At 38.1% G+C, this 16,644-nt stretch overlaps 1 protein-coding gene across 3 annotated transcripts in view; it reads right to left on the bottom strand.

The window, feature by feature from the left end:
- Nucleotides 1–8,547: 8,547 nt before the first annotated feature.
- Nucleotides 8,548–16,644, bottom strand: part of TMEM135 (transmembrane protein 135) — a 284,710-nt gene continuing 276,613 nt past the window's right edge. For all 3 annotated transcript variants that reach the window (XM_004385530.2, XM_023739804.1, XM_023739803.1), the window contains exons 14-15: nucleotides 14,475–14,542; nucleotides 8,548–13,111 (exon numbers count right to left, since the gene is read on the bottom strand). In XM_004385530.2, the coding sequence (XP_004385587.1) occupies nucleotides 12,979–13,111; nucleotides 14,475–14,542 (201 nt within the window). In that variant the 3' untranslated portion in view covers nucleotides 8,548–12,978. The remainder of the gene's footprint in view (nucleotides 13,112–14,474; nucleotides 14,543–16,644) is intronic.

Here is a 16,644-nt window from a genome sequence, read left to right as displayed (position 1 = left end):
AGTCCAAGTTAGAGGAAAAGTTCTAGTGTGAAAAACAACAACAAAAAAGAATACCCAGATGATACAATTATACCTTTAGTTTTGCTGACTTATTTACCCTGCCCTCTTCGGTCTTAGCAGCCTTAGCACTATTCCTGAGCAAAAACTAGACTCAGATTTATATGTAACTGAATTTCTTCCTGTAGTTTTGCAGATTTTACCTATATTACAAATTAAATTTCAAAAAGAGGAAATTAAAAATTCTGTATAAAAATTATCTTAATACATTTTCAACTTAATGAGGAAATAACGGTTCTCTTTTCTTAAGCATCACAAGGCCATTCAATCATTCATGCCACAAAGTACTGATCAAGCAAAGCACTTTGTTAGTCAACACCCAGTTTGACCCTTTGCCTCCAGTCAGGTTTATATTTATAATAATACTTGCAGGCATGGCCCATACTATAGTAATTCTATTCAGAAAGGCCCCCGTCTCACTTCATAGACCCTGTCTCTCCACTATGGCAAGTTTGGTAGTGTACACTTGTCATGCATGCCACTGGGGCATGCCCTTAAACGATCTCATTTTCACTGAATCCCTCTGGCTCACATCTTTTTCTTTTTTAATTTTTATTATTGTTCAGGTGAAAGTTCAGAGCAAATTACTTTCCCATTCAATAGCTGGTACATAAAATGTTCCATGGCATTGGTTGCATTCCCCACTACGTGTCAGCACTCTCTTCACTTCTGCCCTGGGTTCCCCATTTCCTTTTGTCTGGATTTTCTACCCCTTCTCATCTTTGCTTTTGGGCAAGAGTTGTCCTTTTGATCTTGTATAATTGATTGTTCTAAGGAATACATTCCTCTTGGGTCTTATTTTACGGGCCTGTTTGGCTGAAAGGTGGTCTCCAGGAATAGCGTCAGATCCAGGTCAGAAGGATGTTTTAGGGCCATAGACTTAGGGGTTATTCCCGCCTCCATCAGATCAGTAAGTCTGGTCTTTTTTGTGAATCTGATTTTTTGTTCTGCATTTTTCTCCCGCTCTGTCCGGGACCCTCTGTTGTGATCCTAGTCAGAGCGGTCAATAGTGGTCGCCAGGGACCATCTAGTTCTTCTCGTCTCAGGGTTGTGTACGCTGTGGTTTATGTGGTCCATTAGTACTATGGACTAACTGCTCCCTTGAGTCTTTGGTTTACTTTACTCTTCTTTGCTCCAGACAGGAAGAGACCAATAGTTGTACCTTAGTTGGCCTCTTGTAAGCTTTTAAGACCCCAGACGCTAGCTACTCACCAAAGTAGGATGCAGAATATTATCTTTATGAATTATGTTGTGCCAATTGATGTAGATATCCCCCGAGTGTATGGTCCTTCCCCTAAGAGCCTAGGAACTTCATCCCTCGAGGTGTTGTTATGTCTAAGAAGTTTCCACGACTATGTCCTTTGTGTGCTCTACTGTCTGTATTAATACACAAGCAGCACCTACAATTATGTATGTAGAAATATTCACAATCAAACCCGTATCTGCAGGTGGGTGTGCTCCTTGACACCCTCCCACACCTCTTTAGCATACCTACCTACGTATGTATCCATTCATAAATTATTGTTTGTTAATACTACTGTTGGAGGATTGTCTATGTTATACTAATTACCGTAGTTGCCCTTTATTCTTGCATTCCTCTCTATATCTTCATTTCCCTTGGTCATGTTGTGCTGACTTCCCCCATACAGAGTACTGCCTTTCCATTCACCAATACTAACACGTCTTCTACCTAGCTAGTAAATTTCCCTCCTTTACCCTCCCATCCCTAGTGACCTCAAATAATTTTTTTTTTCTGTGTGTAAACCCTTGTTGTTGTTTTTTATAATTGTGGTCTCATACAATATTTGTCCTTTTGTGATTGACTTATTTCATTCAGCATAGTGTCATCCAAATTCATCCATGTTGTGAGCTTTGTCATGGACTCATTATTTTTTATCATTGTGTAGTATTCCACTGTGTGTATGTACCACGGTTTATCCATTCATCCAATGATGGACACTTAAGTTGCTTCCATCTTTTTGCTATTGTGAATAATGCTGTAATGAACATGGGTGTGCATATGTCTACTCGTGTCACGGCTCTTATTTCTTTAGAGTATATACCTAGAGGGGGGTCATATGGTATTTCTATTTCTAGCTTTTTATGGAACCGCCATATCGTTTTACATAGTGGTTGTACAATTTTATATTCCCACTAGTACTGTATAAGAGTTCCAATCGCCCCACAACCTCACCAACACTTGTTATTTTGTGGTGTTTATTTTTATTTTTTCATTATTGTCGGGGAGAGATGGTATCTCACTGTAGTTTTGATTTGCATCTCTCTAATGGCTAATAATTGTGAGCATTTCTTCCTGTGTTTGTTAGCCACCTGAATGTCTTCTTTGGTAATGTGTCTGTTCATGTCTTTTGCCCATTTTTTAATTGGATTGTCTTTTTGTTATTGAGGTGTTGAAGTTTATATAAATTTTAGAGATTAGGCCCTTGTCGGATATGTTACAGTCAAAATTTATTCCCCAGTATACAGGTTTTCTTTTTACTCTTTTGGAGACATCTTTTGATGAGCATAAGTGTTTAATTTTTAGATCTCATTTATCTAGCTCATCTTCTGCTGTTTGTGCATTTTTAGTGATGTCTGGTATTATATTATGCTGTGTATTAGGGCCCCTAGTGTTGTACCTATTTTTTCTTCCATCATCTTTGTATTAGGTTTTATATTTAGGTCTCTGATCCATTTTGAATTAGTTTTTGCATATGGTGTGAGTTATGGGTCCTGTTTCATTTTTCTACAGATAGACATCCAGTTATGCCAGCACCATTTGTTAAAGAGACTGTCTTTTCCCTCATTTAATGGATTTTGGCTCTTTGTTGAAGATAAGCCGTCCAAAGGTGGATAAATTTACATCTGGATTCTCAATTCTGTTCTATTGTTCTATGGGTCTGTCATTGTACCAGTATGAGGCTGTTTTGACTACCGTGGCTGTATAGTAGGTTCTGAGATCAGGTAGTCTGAGGCTTCCTACTTTGTTCTTCTTTAGAAATGCTTTACTTATCCAGGGCCTCTTTTCTTTCCATATGAAGTTGGTGATTAGTTTTTCCATCTCATTAAAGAATGCTGTTGGAATTTGAATTGGGATTGCATTATATCTATAGATCGCTGTGGGTAGTGTTGACATTTTCACAATGTTAAGTCTTCCTATCCATGAGCATAGTATGTTTTTCCATTTATGTAGGTCTCTTCTGGTTTCTTGCAGTAGTGTTTTGTAGTTTTCTTTGGATAGGTCTCTTACATCCCTGGTTAGATTTATTCCTAAATATTTTATTTTTGAGGTGGCTATTACAAATGGTATTGTTTTCCTGATTTCCTTTTCAACGTTCTCTTTGTTGGTACAGAGGAATACAACTGATTTTTGTATTTTTATCTTGTATCCTACTACTTTGTTGAATTCTTCTATTTGTTCCAGTTGCTTTCTTATGGAATCTGTGGGATTTTCTATGTATAAGATCATATCACCTGCGAATAGGGATAGTTTTACTTCTTCCTTACCAATGTGAATGCCTTTATTTCCTTTTCTTGCCTTATTGCTCTAGCTAGGACCTCCAGCACCATGCTGAATAAAAGTGGTGTTCAAGGTCATCCTTGTCTAGTTCCCATTCTCGAGGGAAATGCTTTCAATCTCTCTCTGTTGAGAATAATGTTGGCTGTTGGTTTTGTATAAATGCCCTTTATTATACTGAGGACTTCCTTTCTATTCCTATTCTGCTGAAAATTTTTATCAAGAACGAGTGTTGGGCTTTATTAAATGCCTTTTCTGTGATGACTGAGATGGTCATGTGATTCTTTTCTTTATGTGGTAATTATATTGATTGATTTTCTAATGTTGAACCATCCTTGGATAACTGGTATTAATCCTACTTGGTCATGATGTATTATTTCTTTGAGATGCTGTTGAATTCTACTGGCTAGAATTTTGTTGAGAAGTTTTGTGTCTATATTCATGAAGGATACTAGTCTGCAATTTTCTTTTTTTGTGGTGTCTTTGCCTGGCTGTGATATCAGGGTTATGTTGGCTTCACAGAATGAATTCGGGAGTATTCCTTTCTTTTCTATGCTCTGAAATAGTGTGAGTAGTATTAGTGTGAGCTCTTCTCTGAATGTTTGGTAGAATTCTCCGGTGAATTTGTCCACACCAGGGCTTTTTTTAGTTGGGAGTATTTTTATTACCTCATCAATCTCTTCTTTTGTTGTGACTGTGTTCAGACATTCTACTTTTCTTTGCATTAATTTAGGCAGGTGGTGTGTTTCCAGAAATGTGTCCATTTTCTCTAGGTTTTCAAATTTGTTGGAGTACAATTTTTCATAGTATTCTGTTATGATCTTTTTTATTTCAGTTGCTTCTGTTGCAATGTCACCTGTCTCATTTCTTATATGGGTTATTTGCTTCTTCTCCTGCTTTTTTCAATTTGGCCAGTGGTTTGTTGATTTTACTGATCCTTTCAAAGAACCAACTTCCGGCCTTGCTGATTCTTTCTACTATTTTTCTGTTCTCTATTTCATTTATTTCTGCTCTAATCTTGATTATTGCCTCTCTTCCGGTGACTGTGGGCTTCTTTTGTTGCTGTCTTTCTATTTGTTAGACTTGTAGGGTAAATGTTTTGATTTTGGCCCTTTCTTCTTTTCTGGTGTGTGTGTGTTTATTGCGATAAATTTCTGAGCACTTCTTTTGCTAAGCCCAAAAGGTTTTGGTATTTTGTTTTCATTCTCATTTGATTCTAGGAATTTTTTAATTTCGTCTTTTTTTCTTCTATTCCCAAATTGTTTTTAAGCAAGGTGTTATTCAGTTTCCATGTATTTGATTTTTTTCCTTGCTCTTCCTGTTATTGATTTCTACTTATAGACAGTGCTGTGATGAAAGAAAATGCTTTGCATTATTTCGATGTTTTGGATTTTATTGAGGTTTGCTTTTGTGGCCTAAAATGTGGTTTATTCTGGAAAACAATCCATATGTGCTGGAAAAGAATGTATAGTGTTCTGTATACGTCTATGAGGTCGAGTTGGTTGATTGTGACATTTAGATTTTCTGTATCTTTGTTGAATTTCTTTCTAGTTGTTCTGTCCTCCACAGAAAGTGGAGTGTTGAAGTCTCCTATTATTATTGTGGAACTATCTATTTCTCTTTTCAGTGCTGTTGGAGTTCATTTTATGTATTTTGCAGCCCTGTCATTGGGTGCGTAGATATTTCTTATGCCTATGTCCTCTTGGTGGATTGACCCTTTAATCATTTATATAATGTCCTTCCTTATTTTTTATGGTGGATTTTGCCTTAAAGTCTATTTTATCTGAGATTAGTATTGCCATTCCTGCTCTTTTTTGATTATTGTTTGCTTGATATATTTTTCCTATCCTTTGAGTTTTAGTTTATTTATGTCTAAAGTGTGTCTCCTGTAGACAGCATATTGATGGGTCATGATTTTTTATCCATCCTGCCATTCTCTCTTTACTGGAGCATTTAAACCATTTACATTCACTGTGATTATCGATAGGTATGGGTTTACTGCTGTCATTTTGTTGTGCTTTCTTTTTTTGTGGATTTTCTTTTCATTTCTTTCACTGCTGTTGATTTTGTGTTTACTGTGTATGTTTTTCTTCTTTTTATTTTGATGAGTAGGTTTGTTAACTTTCTTTGTGGTTACCTTGAAATTTACCTTTATCTTCCTAAGATTAAAGCAGTCTTTCACTTCTTGATATCGCCTTGACTTCCTCTCTGTATGAAAGTTCTATAACTAAACCACATTCCCCCCTTTCTGTTTTGACGTTGTTGTCATTTACAGATTGATGTCTCTGGTCTCCTGTTTTCAGCCAGTTTTTTTTTTTTTTTTTTTTTTTTTTGAGAGTTCTTTGTCTAGGTTGGTATCTGGCTGATGCTGTCCTGTGTCCACATCTCAGGTTGTTGTCTGATGCTGTTGGTTCTCTGTCCGAAGGACTCTCTTTAATATTTCTTGTAAATGTGGTCTGTTCTTTTAGAAATTCCGCTAATTTCTGTTTATCTGGAAATGTCCTAATTTTACCATTATATGAGAGAGACAATTTTGCTAGATATATAATTCTTGGTTGGTAATTTTTTCTTTCAAGGTTTTACATGTCATTCCATTACCTTCTTGCCTGCATGGTTTCTGCCAAGTAATCAGAACTTAGTCTTATTGGTTCCCTTTGTAAGTGACTTTGTTTTTCCTAAGCTGCTCTCAGGATTCTTTGTCTTTGGTTTTGGCAAGTTTCATTATGGTGTGTCTTGGTAACTTTCTTTTGGTGTCTATCATGTATGGGGTTCACTGAGCATACTGGATGGTATCTTCTTATCTTTCATATTAGGGAAGTTTTCTGCCAGCAAATCTTCAACAATTTTTTTTTTTTTTTTACCCTCTCCTCATCTGGAATTCCAGTCATGTACAAATTTTTCCTCTTGACAGTGTCTGACATAATTCTTAGGTTTTCTTCCGATTTTTTCTCAAATTGCTGTCAAGGAATTTGTCCTCCATTTCACTGATTCTGTCTTCCACTGACTCAATTCTGCTCCTACATCCTTCTATGGGAGCCCTGGTGGCACAGTGGTTAAGCATTCGGCTGCTAACCAAAAGGTCAGCAGTTCGAGTCCACCAGCTGCTCCTTGGAAACCCTATGGGACAGTTCTACTCTGTCCAATAGGGTTGCTATGAGTCAGCATCAACTTGATGTCAATAGTTTGGGTTTGGTTTTAATCCTTCTATTGAGTTGTCTATTTCTGAAATTTTATTGGTAAATCTTCTGGATTTCTAGTTGCTTTTTTTTGTATGGTTTCTGTGTATTTGTCATTTTGTTCTTGTATTGTTTTCCTGAATTTTTCTATTGTTTTGTCTGTTTTCCTTGGTTTTGTCTGTGATTTCCTTATCTCTTGAAGAACTCTATATATTAGTCTTTTGAATTCCTTATCAGTTAGCTCTATTACTATTTCTTCCTCTGAAAGGTTTTCTGGTTCGTTATTTTGATCACTTGCTGGAGCCATCGTCTTGCTTCTTTATGTGGTTTGATATTGTTTGTTGTCTCCAAAGCATTAAGGTGTTATTATATTTATTTATTTATTGTATGTTTGTTTGCTGCATTCTGATTTTTTTGTTTGGTTTTGTTTTCATATATCTGAGTAGGCGAGGAGTGCATGCTACTCTGGTCACTAGTCTGGCTGTACTGGAGCTCTCACCACCTGTCACCAGGTGACTGGGGCAGCAGCTGTTGAGCCTGGGTCTCTGTTTGCTGGATGTGGCTGGCAATGCTTTTGAGGTGATGTGTTTGTCTGGCTGGTCATCTGGCCATGGGTGCAGGAAGTGTTCTCGCTGGTCATTGGACTGGGCGTTGTGTGTGTGCACTGCTGGCTGCCAGGTGGTCAGTGCAAAGGTGCCTGGGTCATTGGTCACAAGGTGGATGATAAGGAAACTCTCACCAACTGTCCTGGGTGGGCAGGGCTGAGTAGGAGTGGTCACAGCAGGCACAAGTCTCTGGTTGCAGGGGGTGGTGCAGAGGGCAAGGCAGGAGACGCTGCTGGTCCATCGTGTGCACTTGGCGGGTGTGCCCGTTATTGTGCAATGTTGAGGAGGGTGTGCCACCTGTCCTCATACCCCAGTGCAGGTGGCTGGAGGGAGTAGGAGGCACCACTGGCCTGTAGACCCCAACACAGGTGGCTAGGTGTAGGAGTGGGTGTGTCTGGTTTGCAGGCTTCTGGCACCAGTGGCTTGGGGGAGCAGTGGGCGCCGCTGGTCTGTAGGCCCCTGATGTGGGCGGCTGTGCATAGGAACAAGTGCTACTGGTCCTCGGGACCCTGACGCAGTTGGCTGGGTGGAAGAGGGCATGCCACCGGTCCCCAAGTGCCTGGCAGCCAGGCAGAGAAACAAACACTGCCAGTCTGCAGGCCCTGGCTCAGGTGGCTGGGCTTAGGAACAGGCATTGCCCATCTGCAGGCTCCCAGCACGGGTGGCTGGGTCGAAGAAGGACTGCCACTGGACAGACCATGGGCTCCTGGCATGGATGGGTGGGTGGAACAGGGGATGCAACCCACCCACAGGCCTCTGGTGCAGACAGCTGGGCAGAGAAGTGGACAGACAGACCGTGAGCCTCTGGCGTGGTTGAGTGGGCAAAAGAGGGGATGCTGCCAGTTCACGGGCCCCCAGTACAGGTGGTCAGGCAGAGAAGTGGGTGCTGCCATTCTGTGGGCCCTCAGCAGCGGTGGCTAGAAGGTGAGGTGGGTTCTGCTGCTCCATGGGTTCCTGACATGAGTGGCTGAGTGAAGGGATGGGCACCACCAGTCTGTGGGCCCTTGGCTCAGAGGGCCGGGTGGTGGTGGGTACCACAGGACCGTGATTGTGCACAGGGAGAGATGTATGAGGGAGGTGGGGGGGCACCACAGGTTTGCGGGCCTCTGGCACAGGGGTCTGGCGAGGGCACAGTGGGTGAGTTGAGTACACTTAACTTTTGCAGGGAGAGGAGCACTCCTGCCCGGCTCTGGTTGTGGGTACAGAGTTGCTCCTACTTCATTGCACCAGGTGACAGGATCTTAGCTGGGAACAGTGCTTGCTTTGTCTCAGTATAGCTGCGCCATGCAAAGTTCAGCTGGTAGGGCACCAGTGATCCATAATTCTCCGTGTCTGCTGTTTTTGTACAGTTTCTCCTTCTACTTGGCACATGGCCTGATTCTTCAGCCTTGTCTTTGATGTTCAAGGTTCCAAAGTTGTCATCTATATCTGATTCACTTGTTTTCTGAGGTCTTTGTTGTATGAGGGACATTATGAAGCATGTGACTATGCCACCATCTTGGACCGCCTCCTGGTTAACATAGTGGGCTCTGCAGTCACCTGCCCTGCCCCTAATCATTACCCTCTGGCTCACTTCTGAAGGGAGCTTGGAGAAAGGGAAGCTATCTCTTTTTCTTATAAACTTGGTAACATTTCCTCAGTCTCTTACCTGACTAAGAGTCAAACTGATGCTTGTATCTAGGCTGCATGGGTTACTAGTCCTCACCTTCAGTTTTCCTTGAAATAAACAGGAAAGTAAGTACCTCTTTTTTTTTCCCTCAAGCTGAAGAAATAAATTGAAAAGATATGATAGGAAAGCACAGACTGAAGAAAGCAAAGAAAGAAATAGGGAAGAGATAAGGCTTGTAATACATGTTTACATTCTCTTCTTGTCCATCCTTTAAACCTTTTTAGACCTTTGGCACCAATCCCTCTCTATGGCCTTAGGGTCCCCTTAGGGGACCAAAAAATATCTGAAAAGAAAATTCATATAAGGAGTTGACGGATAACTGAAAAAAAGTTTAACAGACATAGAGGAAATAGGCCACAGAGATGGCCTGGTCCAAATGAAGGGACCAAGGGAAGTAACACTACAGAGTAAATTCAGCCCACAGGTCTACAGGTCCACTTTGTGGAAGCCTGGAACTCCAGAGCCATAGAGGAATTTAAAGCAAGGCAGATAAAAGCATGTTGTGTATCTATGGTCAATACCAGGAAACATCCTATAACCTGCTGTCTGGGGTGTTCTGACATGATTAAAAAGTTATGCTGTACTTTGTTGGGGAGCAAAACTAAACAGAAAACTGATGGAAAGTCAAGCAAGCTGCAGTGGTTTGAGAGCTGGAGAAAAAGGTAAAAATTGCACCTAGTCCTGATGCCTCCTTCTGCTGTTGGCCAGATGGTATACATGTCTGAGCTTATGACCAGGCTTTTCAGGGCTGCAGGGATGAGGGATAAAAGCCCAATACATTATTCACTTAGGACACATTTGCGAGAAGGAGAGATGAGAGGAAAATGGAGAAAGCAACAGTAAATATGAAATGATTTCTTGCCCTTTCTATCTAGCCACAATACATTCCAGAGTCAAGTGATGTTACGGGATTGCTGAGAAGAGAAAAGACAGACTGTCCTGGAAATAAAGGCATACTCCACAAGGAGCTGAATACTCAGGCTCATCCAGGAAACACTGGGTGACAATTGCCCCTTTGGTTCTATCAAAAAAGACATGTTCATCCTGGATAAAAGTGAATTATAACATCTGAGAGCAAAGAATAAAAATATAAAACTATAAATTAAAAGAAATTATTCTAAATTAAAACAATTATGCTTAAAGATCAAGGAAAAAAATTATAGAAGCAACCACAGAATTTATGAAAAAAGATAACTGATCCTATTTTATACCTATTATTTCAGAAATGAATAATAAAATGGACACTGAAACCGGTTGAGAAACTAGTAAGAATCTAATAGATTTGAAATAATTTGTTACCTTGCAACCTTGGCCTTTACTTGGTTGGCAATAGCTCTAGGATTTTAATGACACAGGAAAAAGAAATGGAGCAACAATAATACTACTGCCCTAAATGCACTGTTCTTCAGACTCCAGAAAGATATAGAGAAGACTTAGGAGGCATATTAATGTTTAATGTCATCAGTTCTGGTGGTAACTTACCATGGGCAAGATTTATTCAGAGTATAAATGGACTAGAAAACGTGTTTTGGCATAGAGAGATCCATTTGACTTTATTTATGATGCCAAGAAGTTGTAATCAGTATCTGATTAGTTAGAAGTAGAAAGATAGTCATTTTGATTGTCTTTAAGAACCAAAACACAGTTTCTTTGCATTTGGTTGAAGAACAATACTCTGCAGTCTGTGCCAATAAAATCAAACTGGACTTCTCTATTCACCAGTGCAACTTAGTCAACTATTCAGTTAAGCTATACATTCATTATTTTATTCAGCCTTATGATGGCTTTCATTTTACATTTTATATAAAATAAAACATGACTAACTTGTAAAAAAAAACATGTAAATGATAGAAATGCACCATTTTGACCGGCAAAATTTTACTAAAAAATCTCAGCAAATTTCACTAGAATTTGTCTTTCAATCTCATAGTCTTTTAATTTCATTAAACACAGTAAGTGATGGATTAAAATGGTTTTCTTTTAACCTGACAGGAAAAATATCATGAACATAATTTCTGAGTACAGAAAATGATGTACAGGCAGCAGGGCTTCCTCACTGCTGTAATACTTCATTTTAAAAAATAAATACAGTACCAATCATCATTTTGATTTCAGTGAATAAAAACTTAAAATTTAATTTATTAATCCCTTTTGAAGTCTGAAACCAAACCAGCCCTTTAACAATATTGCCTGATAGTACAGGCCAAGTCTAATACATTAATCACAATGCAAATTTTTGGCCAAATTAGAGTGGCTCTCTCTGTTACCAAGGTATCAGAGTTTGTCCTTTTGTTGGGTTTCAATTTGCCATAACAACCAAGGATAGGATTACACATAAACAGAAGTATACAGGACTTCATGAAATTGAATATGGGGGATTAAGCATTTTTAAAGTCTGCATAATAATTCCTACTGCAACGCAAGTTCTGCTGCATAATTCACAATGACCTAAAAACTTTTCAGCAATAAAATTATATTAAAAAAATATACCATCATCCCTATATGTTACATAACTGTAGACATCGCAACCACTTAAGCCTTTCATTAGCTTAGAAAAGTACAACCTTTCCCTGAAAAACTCTAAAAAGCGATCATATTTCAGTCACAGCTGTCCTGAACTTTCATAATCAGCAGTGACTGTATTTTGTCACTTCTTTATTCTAACACAGTAAATACGGTGACAATAATTTTCTTTAAAAAAGGGAAGCTGGAGGACTTGAATCCAATTAGTGATGCAACAGACTTTTTAACAACCAGTGTATTTATACATATATATATACATATATATATACATTTTTTTTAGTTGTAAAACATCCATTATATTGGTGAAACAGTTGACAGAGAACTGCCAAACTTGCCAAAACTACTTTATTTCTATAGGATTTTGATCCCTCTTAAAACAATAGTATACAAACTTAGCTATAAAGAATTCAGTCCCAATGAATGAAAACAAACATAATAAATCTGTGTTGTTGTGTGTCGTCGAGTCGATTCCAACTTATAGCGACCCTATAGGACAGAGGAGAACTGCCCCATAGGGTTTCCAAGGAGCGGCTGGTGGATTCAAACTGCTGACCTTTTTGGTTAGCAGCCTGAGCGCGCAACCACTTTGCTACCAGGGCTTCAATAAATCTATAGGAGGTTTAAAAGTAACGTCATTTGTTTTTTAAATATTCAAGTGTAATGCTTCTGTAAAAGATTAAAACTGGCCATTTCAACTTTATCAAATTTCCAGTTGTTTCTAACCTGCCAGTGCATAGGTTCACTGCACTGTCCAACAGCCCAACTGGTCATGGAGCTAGAGATGGTGTTATCAGTGGAAAAAACAACATGGCTCCCACGGCATTCATCCAAATGGCATGAGCCTCACTTTTGCATCCCTGAAGTAAAACGGCCACTTTCTTCAATTAAATTGCTCTATACTAAAGCAGCATTGTTTGTGAAGAGTAACTTCAAATCCATAATATTTCACCACTAGAGTTACCAATTAAAAAGTAAAAAAAAAAAAAAAAGACCAAATCTATATACCCGTGATCCTTAAAAATCCTAAAATTAGAAACATTCTTACTTTTAACCAAGAATTATATTGGAATGAACTAAAGACATCTTTTAAAGTAATTTTAAGTATACTCTTATTTGTTATTACAATTCTACATAGATTATTTTAAATTGCTTGTGGACATAATTTAACTGATAATATATCATAATGCCAACCACTACAGTGATCCAGAATCAGATTCTGGCTACAGAGGGAGCTTAATTATTAAGCAAGACCTTCCTAAAAAGCTTCAGTATTTCTGATTGGTAAGAAAAACAAACAAAACAAAAAAGAGCATCTCTCACTGAAATAACACTGAAGTTCGAGCTCGGGCCCCCTTCTTTGTTTTCAAAATAATTAACTCTTCAGGATAAAATGATGAGACATTTCGTCACGTTAACAATTCACAGTTATCTTCAAGAAAGTTCTATGGGCAACTCTGGTGTTACAGTCGTATATCTTGGATCCAACCTGGGGATGAAATCCTGAAAGTGTTTAGATGCACTAGTACCAAAAACATCAAGAACTTTTCTGTTTATGACGGCAAATCTGTAAAACAGAAGACACAGTGAACAAGTACTTAATGGAAATTTTTAAAAATAAAATAATTCACACTAACTGACGTATATATCGTAGGATGGGAAAAAAGGCTGATGCGGTAGAAGACCTAAAATCAATTATTGACTCAAAAGTCACAAAGACACTCTTCCTAAAGATTCACTGTTCCGTGTATTATTTAATGATATAATCCCTAGGCCTGAAACCCCAGAGATTACCATCATTATTTCAAACACTTTTAGAGTTATTTGTGTCATATAGAAACTTAAGTCCATTACAATTTCTGTGATGAATGAAATCACAGGAAGCTAAATAAATGAATGAGCTAACATTTACTAATGGGGCAAAAACTCTGAAAGAATGGCATTCCAATGAGTTGACAAAGATGGCATATTGTAGTTCTAAGATTTTTGAAAAACATTAAGTTAAATAAAATATTAAATGTAGTATCTCTCATAATTGTCAAAATAATTTCTCACAACTAAAACACATCCAAACGTGTAAATATTTACTGATTAAGAGGCAAACAGCATACGAGTTTTCAAATTTCTAAGACACAACAGAGTAAGATTAGGTTTAGATTAGTTAGACTTAAAATAATATGTAGCGACTAATTAGCAATTAATTAGATAATATATTAATCTAGAACACTTCAAATATCTAAAGTATTACAGGGAACAGTACAGTCAAAATAATGCTCACTAAAAGAATACCCTATTTTATTTTTATTAAGTTGGTCATATTTGATTTATATCTCAATATCTGCTCTATCACTGAAAGATTATTCCCTCAAGAAGACAAAAAGATTCATAATCCTTCCATGGAAACTGAAAGGATTATGAAACTTATCATGGAAATTGATGATCAGTTAAACCATCTTAATTGAAAGCAGTGACTCAAAATGACACATGTACACCAATGCTCACTGCAGCATTATTTACAATAGCTAGAAGGTGTAAACAACCCAAGTACCTATCAACAGATTAATGGATAAATAAAATGTGGAACATACATAAAATAGGACAGTACTCTGCCATAAAGACAAATGAAGCCCTGATGCATGCCACACAAGGATGAACCTTGAAAACATTATGCTGAGTGAAAATAAACCAGACACTTAAGGGCAAATATTGTATGAACCTACTTATATGAAATATCTGGAATAGGTATATTCATCAAAGCAAAAGAAAACTGGTGGTTACCAAGGAATTTGGGGAAGTGGGAATGGGGGAAAAAATCATCATAATGTCAACTTAAAATTGGTGAACTGTATTTTATTTGAGTTATTTTTCAATAAAGATTAAAAAATAAGGAAATGCATGCCACCTAAAACAGAAACATCTTAATCACTTACTTGCCCTTAGTGAGCCTTAAAAGGAACTTCCAGTAAGATGGCCGCAAAGTCTGAACTTCCATGACAGCCTAAGATTAGAATACTCAGTTGGAGACTTCTTTTAGTATATAGCAATATTATCAGCAGTTTTAGGCAACAGAGTAGTTCTATCTCTATTTTTATTTCTCATTTTAAAAATGACAGTGATTGCAATAATGATAAATGCATGTTTTTATGTTAAGTCAATAATTATCAAGAATCTTTGTAAATATGCCTTCAAATAGAAATGTTGCTTATAAAATAATAATTAATAGTCATTATTATCAGGATGCATTTACTGAGTACCCATGGAATAGCAGATACTTTGCTAGTAATAATAAGTTATCAACCTGGCAGCATTACTGTGAGAAAGAGCAAATAAAAGCTGTCCCAAAAACTTTGCAACAACTCCCAAATATTAACATCAGTGATGATTATAAATTTAAAGAGAATAGACAATGCTTCTATTAAACTAGATTCTCCCCTCTCCTCCATCCCTATACCCTTAGCAAAATTGAGGAAATGAAATTATTCTTATTTATGCCTATGGTATCTTTTTTCTGGAAGAAGGATAATTAAATTGGGACATTCTACCTCAGGATCTGTAGCAATAATTTACTTATAAATTGTACCCTATTTAAACCTAGAAAGTGGTATATTCATAACACAGGACCTGGTCCATTAAGTTAACATGTTCAATGATTTGAAACCAGGGCTTGAAACCCCTGCTGAGAATTTCCATTTCTAACAAGTTGCCAGGTGATGCTAACTAATGCTGCTGGTTAGGGACCAATTCTGAGAACCACTAGTAGAGCAAAAACAAAAAAAAACAAACCTGTTGCCATTGAGTCAATTTCAACTCATAGCGACCCTATAGGACAGAAAAGAACTGCCCCATACGATTTCCAAGGACCAGCTGGTGGATTCGAACTGCCACCCTTTTGGTTAGCTGTATCACTTAACCACTGCGCCATCGGGGCTCCACTGATAGAGCAGTGGTTCTCAAAATTTATTATACATAAGAATCACCTGAGGATCTTGCTGAAATGTAGATTCTGATTCAGTATATCTGGGGTGGAAATGCAAATTCTCAGCAGGGGTTCAAACCAGAATGAACCAGCTCAAAGCCCTGCTTGAAACTTGCAAGATATCTTGCTAAAAAAAAAACAAAAAACAAAACTAGCATAAACTGTAATGAATAGAAATGTTTTCAGAATCAAAAAAACTGGAAATAACAAATGTTGGAGAGGCTGCGGGGAGATCGGAACTCTTATGCACTGCTGCTGGGAATGCAAAATGACACAACCATTTTGGAAAATGATATGGCACTTCCTTAGGAAGCTAGAAATAGAAAAATCATATGATCCAGCAATCCCACTCCTAGGAATAGATCCTAGAGAAATAAGAGCTGTCACATGAATAGACATATGCACACCCATGTTCACTGCAGCATTGTTCACAACAGCAAAAAGATGGAAATAACCTAGATGCCCATCAACAGATGAATAGATGAACAAACTATGGTACATACACACAATGGAGTACTATGCAAAGATAAAGAAAAATGATGAATCTGTGATGCATTTCATAACATGGATGAAACTGGAGGACATTATGCTGAGTGAAATAAGTCAATCACAAAAGGACAAATACTGTATGAGACTTGTACCGTAAAAACTCACGAAAAAGTTTATACACAAAAAGAAAATCTTTGTTGGTTACGAGAGATAGGAGGGGTGAGGGAGGAAAACTAAATAGACAATAGATAAGTGGTAACTTTGGTGAAGGGTAAGACAGTACACAACACTGGGGAAGCCAGCACAACTTATACAAGGAAAGGTCATGGAAGCTCCACAGACACATCCAAACTCTCTGAGGGACTGAATTGCTGACAGGAGGGCTGTGGGGACCATGGTCTCGGGGAACATCTAGCTCAATTGGCATAACACAGTTTATAAAGAAAATATTCTACTTCTACCTTGGTGAGTAGCGTCTGGGGTCTTAAAAGCCTGTGAGTAGCCATCTTAGCCATCTAAGATACTCCACTGGTCTCACCCCTTCAGGAGCAAGGGAGAATGAAGAAAACAAGATACAAGGGAAAGATTAGTCCAAAGGACTAATGGACCACAACTACCACGGCCTCCACCAGACC

The sequence above is a fragment of the Trichechus manatus genome, unplaced genomic scaffold, assembly GCF_000243295.1.
Source record: "Trichechus manatus latirostris isolate Lorelei unplaced genomic scaffold, TriManLat1.0 scaffold00140, whole genome shotgun sequence".
NCBI classification, from domain to species: Eukaryota; Metazoa; Chordata; class Mammalia; order Sirenia; family Trichechidae; genus Trichechus; species Trichechus manatus.
The sequence above is the reverse complement of the archived record's forward strand: the minus strand, read 5'-3'. Positions and strand labels throughout refer to the sequence as shown.